The sequence below is a fragment of the Electrophorus electricus genome, chromosome 14, assembly GCF_041902795.1.
Source record: "Electrophorus electricus isolate QZ-2024a chromosome 14, ASM4190279v1, whole genome shotgun sequence".
Classification (NCBI taxonomy): Eukaryota; Metazoa; Chordata; class Actinopteri; order Gymnotiformes; family Gymnotidae; genus Electrophorus; species Electrophorus electricus.
Window position 1 is genome coordinate 592,501 of NC_137510.1, and position 14,697 is coordinate 607,197.

Consider the following 14,697-nt stretch of genomic DNA (forward strand, 5'->3'; position numbering starts at 1 on the left):
CACAAATGCATGTAAACATGTTGGTTAGATTACTAACAAAATCTGATTGTCTGCAGTTATCGGATAATTAAGTGCAGGTAAACGCACTCAGTAATCGGATGTCTGAAGGAGAGTTTGTGCTCAGAACAAAGTCATGTTAGTTCAGAGCCGTGACCTTTACACCTCGAAGGCGAGAATCACTGCCCAAGAGGACTCTTACTGATTCTGCTACTGTTTTAACATGAAGTTGAAGACTTGTGCTGGAGTTTTGTGTGGGATTATATCAAACTTGGGTTCTGTGTAGGAGAATAATATGTATAGAAGCTTTCGTTCATGTTTAATTTACCTCAGTTTACTTGCTTGTGTGCATCTGCTATCTTGTAACTGAGAGCCCTTAACGGACCACCCTTAATATGTATGCAAATATATATGTAAACATATGTAAATAAATCAAATCACACACTGCATCTTAATAAGAAACTGTGAAACATACTCTATGAGCTCATCCATTCCCAGTGACTTCTCCTACGCTGGTCCCTCCATTCTGCCAAGACAGAGAGAGAGAGAGAGAGAGAGAGAGAGAGAGAGAGAGAGAGAGAAAAAAAACATCTTCAGTTTCTTTTAGAGTGGACCAGTGAGAAAGCACACAGCAAGCTCACACCAAAAGTGGACACTTCACACAGATAAATTCATGTGGACCTGATTAATGACTAAACATAATTAAAATTAAAATAATTAAAATAAATTAAAGCAACAATCCCCCAGACAGCATCACTGACACGTTAGCATTTTAAAGAAAAACAGCTGTGACTCCAAAACAGATCAGTCAACTTCAGTTCCATTCAATTCAAGCTGGACCACCAGCTATTTTAAATAGTTTTCACAAAAATATAGATGAAACAAATAATAGAATAAACAAAACCTCTTGACGGAGAGCCAGAAGTATCTGGTACGTGAACAAGTCCTATAAGACGTCCTCTGTTAAGCTGTAACACACGATCTCCTCCTACACCTGTGCAAGCTTGATTTTTCTGTGAATTCACTCTGCTTTACAGCCCATTAACACACTGGTCTGCTTTGATGAATGATAACACTCAAACTGACAGCTGTTGCTAGGAAAGGAAGACAATCTACCAGCTGATGCTATAATACATAAACTTCTTTTGAATTACTTTGATGATGATTGATATTTTAATCAATGTTTCAATCTCCAGAAAACAGCAACAACTAAGGTGTTAATATGAAAAGTGTATGTGTGTGTGTGTGTACACATGTCTATGCGACCCCAGGATGAAAGCTGGCAGTGTCAGAAGTCCCTAGAGGTTCAGACAGAGGCATGCGCACGCACACACACACACACACACACACACACACACTATATATGTAATACATATATTTCAAAACCACAACTTGTCTTGAGGTACTGCCACACACCACATCACAAACTCGACAAACACACACGCTGTTTGTTTTCCTGAGATCAGCTGTCCAAGCCAAACACCTTGCACAGGTCAGAGCCCCTGCACACACACACACACACACACACACACACACACACACACACACACACACACACACACACACACACACACACACTCATCCCCCTCTACTGATGTGTAATAATGATTCCTCTCACACTGTTCATCAGAGAGATGCTACACACTGGCACTGCTGAGTGAAAACGAACAGCCGTCAGACTGCTGTTCAAACTGATGTGGGACTGAACTGTGATACACGGCCAACGGGAGAACTTTCTGGGCTAGAACAGTAACCATAGCTACCATTTCTTCAAAACACATTAGCACTGAAATCAAATTAGGTACTAAAATTATTTCGTCTGGCAGTATAGTGACTTAACATTGTGAAAACTAGTCACCCTGTCTTTTCTGAAGTGAGGTCCTTGTTCTCTGGAGATAGCACTCTGCCTGAGGCTCAAGCTCAGCTAGCTGATCTGCATCTCTTCTTTCCTGGATACGTAGCCGCTTGAGCAAAGAGCAGTCTGAACTCACCTCCAGCGTGCGTTACCGGGCCATGAAAGCTCAGTGATGAAGGGACTGGCCTAGTCAACAGAAAGTTGCTGGTTCAAGTCCCACCACTGCCAGATTGCCACTGTTGACCCCCTGAGCAAAACCCTTAACATTCAATTACTCAAGCTGTGTTCAGTCATGATTATAAGTGTCTTTAATGTAAACATAACCTCAGTAATATGTGATATAAAAGACCCCAAACTGACATCTTGAGGTTGTAACACAAAGCTTATTTACACACATACAAAAGGATGAACGTCCAGTGCATCAGGAAACCAGGTGACTTTCCTTCTGCAAAGCTCCAGACCAGCTGAGGTTTGACAGGCCGAAGCAGTCACTAACCATGCCACTAAAACCAAAAACCAGAAGTGCTAGATTTTTCAACCACAGTGTCATCCAGCAGTTTCATCCTGTGACTGTGATATAAACCAACACAGATGTGAGTGGTGACATGTGTCCTTAGAGAATATGACGTTAAGACCCTTAAATAACCACAAACATCCCCCTGCCAGTCTGACCTTCTTTTAAGCAGAGGATAATTACTGTAAACAATGTTCCCTCACACACACAGTTACATCAATGACATCACATCATCTCATTTCCTGATAAAAAGGGAAATCCTTGTCTTCACCTTTAACTAAAAGTGCAAAAACATACACACACACACACACGGACAGTCCATGAGCCACAGCTCCTGTTCTTTCCTGCATGTATTGTGTAGTCTGTCAACTACATCCATGCGTGTGTGTGTTGTATGCATCCTTTTCCTGTCTACGCTCTATACAGGACACACCTTACCTTCTAACTTCCTTACACTCCTTCAACCTGCTATCTTCCTGCCTGAACAGTTCGAACACAGAAACTAGAATTATTTTTTAAAAAACAGTCAATTCTTTAATGTGCATATATAAGCTGAACACAACCACACAGGAAAATTCCACCACCAAAATTAAGATCTTACATCCAAACATACCCATAACATGCTGTTAGAATTACATCACCCATGAAATCAGTAATCGGGATTAAGAGCAACATTGGAAACTGTGTAATGTCACTGCGTCCGTATTTCTTTGATATAAACAACCTGTGGATTTCAAACAAAACACTTAAAGTGTGTGTGTCGTTGCCAATCCAAAGTTTTATTAGGCTGTAACTAAGCTATCGCGCGCTGTGTTGCCGCAGCATTGTCATGACAACCCTGAAAGCGCCCGCGTGAAGCCTTCTGAAACAAAGCTTGAGGGAGAACAACTTGACGAAAAAGAAAAACTAACAAACTCCCAAACTATCAGACTGTGATAAAGTTATAACGCACAAACGAAAACAACCGCAAACGTTTGTAAGTGATAAGCAGTTTGCTCCACTCACTCACGCACGCACGCACGCACGCACGCATACCTTCTGCACAAAGAACTCGGTAACTCAGGACGGAACCGGGACGGAATTCTCTTAACGTGAGCACGTCCGCGGGCGCTGCGCGCTGTGGAGCGTTCGGTGCGTTTGATCTTTCTGCTGATCTCAGAAGGTCCCGAGGGTCTGCGCGAGAGGAGCTATCCAAACTTCACTCCTCCTCTGCCCCGCTGTGCTCGTTCAAGATTCTAGCGCGAGACTCTCTCGCCCCGCCTCGCGCGTGAAATCTCGAGGTTGTCACCCGCTAAGGCTTCTGACTTGATGAAACGGCCGAATAGAATAATTATATAAAGTATGTATCGTGCACGATGTGCGCCGTGAACGTAAACATGCTTCATTTGAAGAGCACGTTGTAATTAAACAGCATCACAGCTGCACGTGTGCGTGAACCGGTCAGGCACGTGCGCCAATCGGTACAGACGCTTCATCTGAAGGCCGTTAACGGAGAACGAGCAGAGGCGGTAAAAACCTTATATCGCGACAACAACGAACGCGACAAAGCGTTCATAAAATAGAACTGCAATAAAACAAAAATAAACCAATACATGAAACAGTTGAGTTCAGAGAATCTGGGGTTCGAGTCCTCCCCGGTAACCTGGCACATGAACGTGAACGATGACTGGTAACTACACCTCTAACTACACCTCTACAGCCAGGTTCTCTAACTACACCTCTACAGCCAGGTTCTCTAATTACACCTCTACAGTCAGGTTCTCTAACTACACCTCTACAGCGAGGTTCTCTAACTACACCTCTAACTACACCTCCACAGCCAGGTTCTCTAACTACACCTCTACAGCCAGGTTCTCTAACTACACCTCTACAGTCAGGTTCTCTAACTACACCTCTAACTACACCTCTACAGCGAGGTTCTCTAACTACACCTCTAATTACACCTCTACAGCCAGGTTCTCTAACTACACCTCTACAGCCAGGTTCTCTAACTACACCTCTACAGCCAAGTTCTCTAATTACACCTCTACAGCCAGGTTCTCTAACTACACCTCTAATTACACCTCTACAGCCAGGTTCTCTAACTACACCTCTACAGCCAGGTTCTCTAACTACACCTCTACAGCCAGGTTCTCTAACTACACCTCTAATTACACCTCTACAGCCAGGTTCTCTAACTACACCTCTAATTACACCTCTACAGCCAGGTTCTCTAACTACACCTCTACAGCCAGGTTCTCTAACTACACCTCTAATTACACCTCTACAGCCAGGTTCTCTAACTACACCTCTAATTACACCTCTACAGCCAGGTTCTCTAACTACACCTCTAACTACACCTCTACAGCCAGGTTCTCTAACTACACCTCTAATTACACCTCTACAGCCAGGTTCTCTAACTACACCTCTACAGTCAGGTTCTCTAACTACACCTCTAACTACACCTCTACAGCCAGGTTCCCTAGATGACTCAATCACATTTATGCAAGTGTAAAATAGTTTCAGAAATTGCTTGTCTTTAACAAAATGCAAAAATTCCAATACTATAATCAAAATGCTATTATATATAAAATCTACAATTTCCTGAGACATTTCCTCTCCTTGCTAACGCCATCCTCCAGAAAGCAAATCTCGTATACACTAACATAGTTAGGCACTATTTACCTGCTCTGTAGCTGCATCTGTAGACAACCAAGACTTTTTCAGTCATTTCTATGCACTCAGACGTTGGATGACTGATGCTAACGTACCTGGTTCTATACATTGTTGTGCCATAGCACCCTTCATGTATGATCTGTTTAACATGTATGTTACTTAATGCCAACGAGAAACTAACATGACCCTCTGTGGCCTTAGAGAGGACCTAAGCTCTTCTAAAAATATTATAAAAACAGTCAGGTTTCCTAGTATCCTATTCATTATTAGACAATCAACATCTCAGACTATTCACTCATCTCATTTGAACTACATATGAGCCACAGTATAGTAATCTCTCCTCACTACCATACCAGACACAAGATCACGTCAGCCACTGCACCCACATATTGGGAATTTTCTAGAGTTATAATCTGTGACTATGATGCCCTCAAACCTCACAGAGCTTGATCAAATAACAGAATGCTTAGAATCAGTATTCTGCTGCCAACTCAATGATGTTGCTCCACTTATGAATAAAAATTTAGGGACAAAAAATTAGTACCTTGGTATAATGATCACATTCACAATTTAAAACAAAACACTTGAAAGAACATAAATGGTGCCACACAAAGCTTGTAGTCTTCCAGCTTGCATGGAAGGAGAACCTTCTCAAGTACAGAAAAGCACTTATTACCGCTCGAACATCTTATCTCTCAACCCTAATAGAAAATCACCAAAGTAATCCAGGATTTCTTTTCAGTACAATTGCACATCTAACTAGGAATAAAAGTGACACCAATGCTTAGAATACAACACACAGTAGTAATTAGTTCATGAATTAATGAGAAAATTAAGCACATTAGTGATAACATTAATAGTATTAACATGACATCAGGCAACTACTTAGAGATCAGAACAACCAAGCCAAAAATGACTCAAGAATCCTTTACACTGATCCAAGAGCCAGAATTTACATCTCTGATCTCACGCTCAAAATCCTCCACTTGCTTACTAGAGTCACTGCCCACACACTTTAAGGAAATCCTACCTGAAGTAACTGAACCTTTACTAAATTTAATAAACTCCTCCTTGAACCTTGGCTACATTCCTAAATCATTCAAATTAGCAGTAATTAGACCACTCATCAAAAAATGTAACCCCAACCCATGTGAGCTGTCAAACTACAGGCTGATCTCAAATCTTCCACTTATTTCCAAGATCCTAGAAAAAGCTGTAGCTCAGCAGCTAAGCTCATACCTGAATCAAAACCAGACACATGAAGTCTTTCATTCAGAGTTTAGGCCTCATCATAGTACAGAGACAGCACTGATTAAAGTAGTTAATGACCTGTTGTTGGCTTCTGACCAGGGTTATGTCTCTTTGCTTATATTACTTGATCTGAGTGCAGCATTTGACATTATAGATCACAGCATTCTACTAGATAGACTTGAAAATGTAAACCTTTCCTGGTTTACGTCTTATTTAGCAGCCTTCCTTTCTCCTTTACATCTACTACCTGTAGGTGACATTATACATAAACACACTGCTGGTTTCCACTGCTGCACTGATGATATTCAGTTATATGTCTCAGCCAAACCAGAGGACAAATATCATCTTAGTATTACTGACGAATGCATAAAGGACATCAGACACTGGATGTGGAGATATTTCTCTCATAATTTCTCTCTTAATGAACCTTAATGGTCTCCCAGTGACACCTTTAACAAAGAACTTGGAGTTATTATGGATCCCAGCCTCTCATTCAAAGCTCATGTAAATAATATTTCTAGGACTGCCTTTCACCACCAGGAACATTTCAAAGATTAGGAACATGCTCTCCTCATATGATGCAGAAAAGCTAGTCCATGCATTTAACACTTCCAGACTGAACTACTGTAATGCCCCACTATCTGGCTGTACCATTAAATGCCTACACAAGCTCCAGCTAGTTCAAAATGCAGCAGCCAGAGTTCTTACTAAAACTAGAAAATTTGATCACATCACTCCTATCTTAGCTACTTTATATTGGCTCCCAGTAAAATTTCTTATTGATTATAAAATACCTCTAATTACCTACAAAGCACTGAATGGTTTTGCCCCACAGTACCTTAGAGAACTCATAGCGCATTACGACCCAACATGTCTGCTTAGATCAAAAGGTGCCGCTCTTTACTAGTACCAAGAATAAGAAAACCTACCACAGGGGGCAGAGCCTTTTCCTATAACGCTCCCAAACTATGGAATAAATGTTCAAGACTCAGACACAGTCTCAATATTTAAGGCTGTACAGTCAGGCATTTTATTAACTACTACCCATCTTAGGTAAAGGTGTAGATCTGGGGGTCTGTGGGCATTGAGAGTTCTGGTAAACTGTGATGTTATGATGCTGTCACTTCACCTCTCTTTTGTCAATCAGGTTTGTTGACTGAGAATGGTGGAGTGCTGATGTTCCAGGGTGCCCTCATGCCTGTGGTTCCTTCTGGCTCTTTCCTTTTAGCTGTGCTGCCATAGCTAGATCTGCCAGAGTCCATCATTGCACATTATAGTTCCCTAATTTATACATCCTTATACCTGGACATGCTCAATAATCTGTTCTCTCTTTCTGCCGAGGTACCTACCCCTGATGTCATGATGTTACTGAGCCGCAACCCGGTTCAGCTGCCATGGCTACTCCAACCACCCCTGATGTCCCCTGCTATATATAAATAAATTTATTTATTTTTTTCTCTCTCTCTCTCTCTCTCACTACTTATTCTACTCTTTATTGTCTAGATTGTTGTTATTGTGGCGTTCGTGGTCACCCAGAGCAGGATGGGCCCCCCCTTTGAGTCTTGGTTCCTCTCAAGGTTTCTTCCTCGTGTTTTTCCTCACCACTGTCACCTTTGGCTTGCTCACTGGGGGGCTTGGACTCGGACATTTGTAAAGCTGCTTTCTAAATAAAAGGCGCTATAAAAATACATTTTACTTGACATCTAATCAAATCCAAATCCAAACAAATGAATCCTTTGAACCTGCCTATTCACTTTGTGTTGGGATGTGAAGGGTTAAATAAATTCCGCTGATAATGTTGGTGACTGCGGGTCCAGATATGAACCTGCACAACCCTGAGCGATAGTAATTCAATGACGTATTTCAAATACGTGGGGGGGGGGGGGGGGGCTGCGCTGTCCATGGTTCTGGTGCGTGAATCTTTATACGTTACGGAACACTGGTTTGGTGTAGGAGGGACACACATTTGGTATAGAAAGCCAAAGTAAATCGCCGAAAAAAGCAGAGTTTTGAATGCCTTTACAACACAAAATACGGCGTTATTTTTCACTAAGTCGTAAAAACCATCAAAAATGCTGTATTTTACACTGTTTATATGTCAGTTGAAACGCCATAAAAAGCACCGCTTTAAGTGCTCCAAAACGCCATTTTTTACGCCACTTTGGCGTGCTTACAATGCCGTTTTAAACATATGATAATTGGCTCCTCCTACTGGGTTTGACAGCCAATAGACTTGAACTTTCTTCACCCAATCACTCACGAACAAGGTCAGACCAGACCAATACACTACAGATCTTAATTGGCTGAAGAACCATTGCTCAAGTTTGTTTATTTTTGGGATTTACATATTACATATTACATTACTGTTTTGTACATTTGTGTCATTGCTCCAAGTCTAGCACTGGGCAGTCAGGACCTCCTGTCTCTCAAAGTTTCAAGAACTGGCTGGTCACAAAGCTTCTGAGTTTATTTGGATATTTATTCAAATTTGAGCAGTGTCTGTCTTCAAATGGGAACTACTGAGTATTCCCATCTTAGAAGGTGGCTAGTAAGAAATAGCTTTGTTCTTTAAAAATTATACAGATTTTAAGAGGAAAAAAATCTTAATTGTAATTATCTATATGACAATGATCATCTTAAAATTTAATTATTGGCACAGGCCTTATGACGTTTGTTGAATCTATATAAAATGTCCTTTCCCCATTCATTCTAGTCCATTTGGCTTGTCTGTTCTTTTTCTGAGTTATAAATGTTTGTTTGATGTGCCCTCATTTGTTTTTCTGTTTGTCTCCCATTCTATGTGCTGTTCACGTGTGTGATGTTGGTCAGGTGTGTCTCTACCACAGTGGAGTCATCTGCATGTCAGAGACCCCTGTGCTTGAAAACAAAGGCCTCACCTGTATGATCACCCACCCTGCTGAAGAGACTGAAAGACTGGGCTGGAGATTTTACTAATTAGAATATCAGCAGCAGCTTTATTCTGTCTGGTTTGGTGACTGTGTGTCCTCTGTGCACTCCAACTACAGCAGTTTCACCCTCTGACACAGCCGTGATGGACTTGATTCTCATTGTCACTCACATGTGAGGTGACCTCACATTACTAGATGCTCACGTTACTCAGTGGTCTCTTCTGATTACTCCTAAGATTTCTGTTTAATGACTATGCTTGCTATCTATCTGTCTTTCCTAATACATTACTAATTACTGTATGCTCCCATCTTTTCTTAAAGTGGCTCCTATCTACCATTGCTTTTTTGCATTGCTTGTGATATCTGGTGCCTACCAGAGGATGGGATACTCTTGATTCTTGGTTGCTCTCAAGGTTTCTTCATGATCTGAAAGGAGTTTTTCTTTACTAATGTTGCCTTGTAATTGGACTCTGATGTCTGTACAACTGGTTTGTGATTACACCTATAATGAAAAGTACTATAAAAGTACATTTGAACTGAATGATACATGGGCAAGACCATGAAATTTTAAACCAATATAAATTAAATAAACAATTAAATTAGACTTTTATTAATTGTATTACTTCTAGTCAGCTAGCTAATAAGTGTATGAATAAATAAATTCTTAAGTGAATTAACACATATGTAAATCCAAAAAATTAACTTGAGCACTGGTTCATCAGCTGATTAAGAGGTGTAGTGAACTGGTCTGCTCTGACCTTGTTCGTGATTGATTGGGTAAAGAAAGTTCAAGTCTATTGGCTGTCAAACTCAGTAGACAGAGCTCATCATCATACTATAAAACAACGTTTTAAACATCGCTGTAAGCACGCCAAAACGGCGTTAAAAACGGCGTTTTGGAGCACTAAGAGTGGCATTTTTACGGAGTTTCCACTGACATATAAACAGTGTACAATACGGCGTTTTTGATGGTTTTTGTGGCGTATTTTACGGCGTAGTGAAAAATAACGCCTTCTTTTGTGGCGTAAAAGCGTCCAAAACACCGCTTTTTTTCGGTGTTTTACAAATAAAACGCGTTTGCGGCGAATTTTGACCACTTTGGCTTTCCATAGTTCGGCGCGTGAGCCGGTGCGGTCGTTTGCGAGGTTTGCGTTTTGCTTAAATGAGCCAGCCGTGTCTGTTCTGATCCACATCAGTAACCTTGGAGGTAGTTTAGCGCTGCTAGTCTTTGTCAGACGATATAACGGTTCGGTACCGGTTTAAGCGACATTCCTAGTTTGCATTTGTTACGCTCTTGGGCGTTTTTCTTTTCAGCTGTTCTTCGTGTAGTATTTGAGGTTTGTTTTTTAGGTTGTCCACACGAGGGCGCACCAAGGCCCAAAGAGCTGTCGAGATGACGTCGTTACAGCAACGGACGACCTGATTGGCTACAAGTATAATTAAGAGTGTTGGATGAGGGGTGTGTTGTTCAGTAGACCCCTCGTGTGCCACCGTAGATGATGCTCCGTGTTGGACTCTTTTTGAGATGGTGTGTTGAAGTTGACTGTTCTTGTTTCTGTCCCAGGTTCTTTAGGGCTTTACGAGTTAGTTCTTGCTGTCCAGCTATGTTCTTCGAAAGAGCCTTTGAGATGTACTCGATCTTTAGAGGCTTTATGCACAAGGCCTCGAGTAGTTACATGAAATGCTTCTCTATCAGCAGAATTGAGTTGTTACAGCCTGTGTCAAAAGGACCACTGAGAGTCACTTACTGATAACTGATTGCCTGAAATATTGAGTATTGTTTGTCTTATTGTTTGGAGTCGTGGGGGTGGGTGCCATGTTCTTTTTGCTTTGTTGTATTTGTTTGTGATAAGGAGTTGAAGGAAGAGTGATTTGTATTTTATTTTCTTTGGTTTTAGGGAAGAATGATTTGTTTTGTTTGTTGTGTTGGAGTAAAGCCCGGCCTGAAAAAATACTCCTGTTTAGGTTCAGTTCGTTGTGTGTCCATATATATTTTTGTATGTGTTATGTTTCCGCACCATCAAAGAAAACCAATAATAGGATACTGAAAATTCCGTACAAAGTGCGTCTGTTTTTTTAACGTTGTTCCATTTTGTGGACCTAGATTTGGAGCCCTTGAAAGGTGCAGGTAATAGGCTCATTAACGATGATTTATAGGAGGCATTTATCATATACATGCGTATTAAAGCTACCTAGCTGAACCCTACTCCTTGATCAGAATCAGCTCACCCATGACAACGGCAATAAAGCTTGAGACTACATACACGGGGTGCAATGGTGGCAGACAGACGGCTCTGCGCACGAGCTCCTTAGGGGTAGTGTAGCCAACAGAAGACTCAGTACAGGCCCAGTCCTCTCTGCATGTGCGGTTTCTCGCTTCATTCCTCATGACGCAGGGCTTTTACCGCTGCAGGAGGACCGAAGACCGAACTGCGATTATGAACTCCTGCATTACAGTCCCCTTCTGTGGCTCTACAACACGCTGGAGCCCGGAGCTGCTCCGGTACTCACAACAGTTACTGGCCGGTGCGGATGATGTCCTTTCCCGTCAGTGATCGTGTGTAAGGCCCAATGCTATGGAAAAAAACTTCTTTCTTTCAGACTGCTAATCTATAAATCCTATGTTCTTCTTATTGGCTCACTGCTTTGTGATTTTAGTTGTCTATTTTAGTTACATAGTTGTGCTTTGTGCTGCCATGCTCGTACTGTACCTCTTACCATGTTTTAATCTAATTTAATCTGTAATTTCTTTTATTTCCCCCTTTGTCTTTTTATTCTTGTTTTATTCTCTTCTTGTAACTCATGTTTTCATTTGCTCTCATACTGTAAAGTTTCCTTGAGTGTCCTAAAAAGGACTTATAAATAAAATGCATTATTATTATTATTATTATTAATGAGATGTGAAAAGAAACAAAGACAAACATCTTTCAAACTGTGACACATCAGCTAATTCAACCTATTAAACAATTCATACTGACTAGCTGTAGCTCAATAAACAAATCTTGAGATTACATCAGGGTCACAACTTTAAAAGAAAAATGTTCCTGGATTGCTTTCAGACTGAGGAAGGAGTGAGACTCACCTCATTAATGTCTGTTGCTGCAGATGCAGTCCAGTTACAAATGAATCAGTCTCTGTAATAAGCAAAGGAATCTTAAAAAACTAGTTTAGTGTGAACATAAAAGGGTAATTGAGGCTCTGTTTGGAGTTGTGACGTGGCCAGTGCCTTAAGCCTGAGTTATACTTTCATAGATGTGCACAGGGCTTCACATGTAGTGTCTCAACTTACCTCATCCTTCACATAGAGAGTCTCGGTTACCTCGTCCTTCATGTAAGGAGTCTCAGTTACCTCGTCCTTTACGTAAGGAGTCTCAGTTACCTCGTCCATCACATAGAGAGTCTTAATTACCTCATCCTTCACGTAGAGTGTCTCAACTTACCTCGTCCTTCACGTAGAGAACCTCAGTTACCCTATCACAGAGTCTCATCTTACCTCATCCTTCACGTAGTCTCATCTTACCTCATCCTTCACGTAGAGAGTCTCAGCTTACCTCGACCAGCACATAGAATCTCAGTTACCTCGTCCATCATGTAGATAGTCTCCAGATCAAACAGCAGGTTAAGAGAGACAAGAAATGCTGTGTTGTCATGAGCCCTACAAAGTGAACGGGATTGAGCCATGTAGACCCTCTAGGAACGGAAGGTTAGCAATCCAGTTAAAATTATACACCAGGCTTCCTTTGCAAGCCTCTTTACTGAATATTCAAGGAACCTTCCAATTCATGAATGATCAACTCTATCGATCTATAGACCATGTAAACAGAAGATAATTATATCTATCTATAGACCTTGTAAACAGGAGATAACTATCTATCTATAGACAGTGTAAACAGGAGGTAACTATCTATAGAGCATGTAAACAGGAGATAGAATTATCTTGTTTACAGGGTCTATAGATAAAATTATCTATCTATAGACAGAACAGCTCCGACATCACTCCACATTTAGTCCACCATCCATTTCAGCAGGACACCTCCGTGATTCTGCATTATTGTAAATAATCTGTTTCTATCTTCTCCCTAAAATTCATAAGGACAATAATCCTGGACATCCTATTGTATCTGTTTGATCCTGCCCTACAGAAATAATATCCCAGGTTCTGGATGACATTTTTAAACTAGTTGTTTGGTCCTTACCTACAAATGTTAAAGACTCTTCACACATTCTACAGATCCTGAAACACCTGAAAGAACAAACGCTACCTGCCAACTCCTTGATTTTTTTCAATGGATTTTAAAAGTTTGTCCAAAGTCATCCCTAATGAAGATGGTTTGAGATCTTTAAAACATTTTCTTGATGCAAGAGCTGAGTAGACTTGAGAACCCTAACCCCCCCACACAAAAAGGCTTCACCTTTTTGACTCCCAGTACCACTCACACACTAGGAGTTAGAATGTCTGCTAAAATGGGACCATCCTATGCAAACCTCTTTGTTGGATTTGTTGAGAAACATTTTTGAGCAATATACTGGACCTGTGCCCTTACAATGTCTGAGCTACACTGGTGACATTTTTGGTATTTTTCCATGCACATTAGAAAACATCCAACTGTTCATTTCTTCATTCTCCACGTCCCACCCAGCTGTGGAATACACACGGCGCACAGCACATCCTGGCACGACGATCACCTTACTGGACGTTTCAGGGAAGTTTGTATGAAAATGTGTGAATATCTTCAACATTTTGGGTTTCCTGAGGAAGTGGTAGCTGATGTCTTTGCTGGTGTTTTACGTGTTCACAGAGGGTGCACTGACCTACTGTAGTCTGCTGTTAAGGTTACAAGAATCCCCTTGGTGCAGACGTAACGTCCTACTAATAAAACAGTAGCTGATATTATACTGAAACACTTCAGAATCCTCCAAGATGATACAGAGACCACATCTCTTCTTAAGGATCCTTCACTAATCTCCTACAGACGAGACAAAAACATCAAAGACGAGCTCGTCAAGAGTGAGAAATGACCAGTCAGATAATCGCTGTGGTACTGTAGCCTGTAACCACACTAGATGTAAATATATTAAAACAGACGCTAAAATAAGTGACACATAAGGATCAGTTGTCATCCCCCATTCCTCCTCTTCATCACGGTGGGAGTTTGTCGACTGTGTTACTGTAATCAGCTTTAAACTGGACTAACCAAGAGAAGACCTGCTGATGGGTGTGCTGAACACCTCCAACCATCAGAATTAACGACGCTTTAATGTGAATGGACTTATGTGACATATCTGACAGTTGTTGCTATGGCAGCAATGAAATGGGGAAGCTCAAAGAAAAACAACTGATCTACACTCTCAGAACTTTAGACCCCATGGACTGAATGTGATGATTTAAACATCTACTGTTTCATATTTAAACTGACTCCTCCTCCTACTAATTCAGAAGCAGTTTGCTTGCACAGCTGATGAAGGACCTCTGAAATGTCCTGTTTCTCTGGAAACTCTGTGGAATTCACTACAAT

The 14,697-nt window shown here is 41.1% G+C and overlaps 1 protein-coding gene across 1 annotated transcript in view; it reads right to left on the reverse strand.

The window, feature by feature from the left end:
* Nucleotides 1-3,580, reverse strand: part of ankfn1b (ankyrin repeat and fibronectin type III domain containing 1b) — a 109,784-nt gene extending 106,204 nt beyond the window's left edge. Inside the window, exons 1-2 of the mRNA XM_035530429.2 lie at nucleotides 3,402-3,580; nucleotides 473-523 (exon numbers count right to left, since the gene is read on the reverse strand). Of these exons, the coding sequence (XP_035386322.1) occupies nucleotides 473-489 (17 nt within the window). The 5' untranslated portion in view covers nucleotides 490-523; nucleotides 3,402-3,580. The remainder of the gene's footprint in view (nucleotides 1-472; nucleotides 524-3,401) is intronic.
* Nucleotides 3,581-14,697: the final 11,117 nt, after the last annotated feature.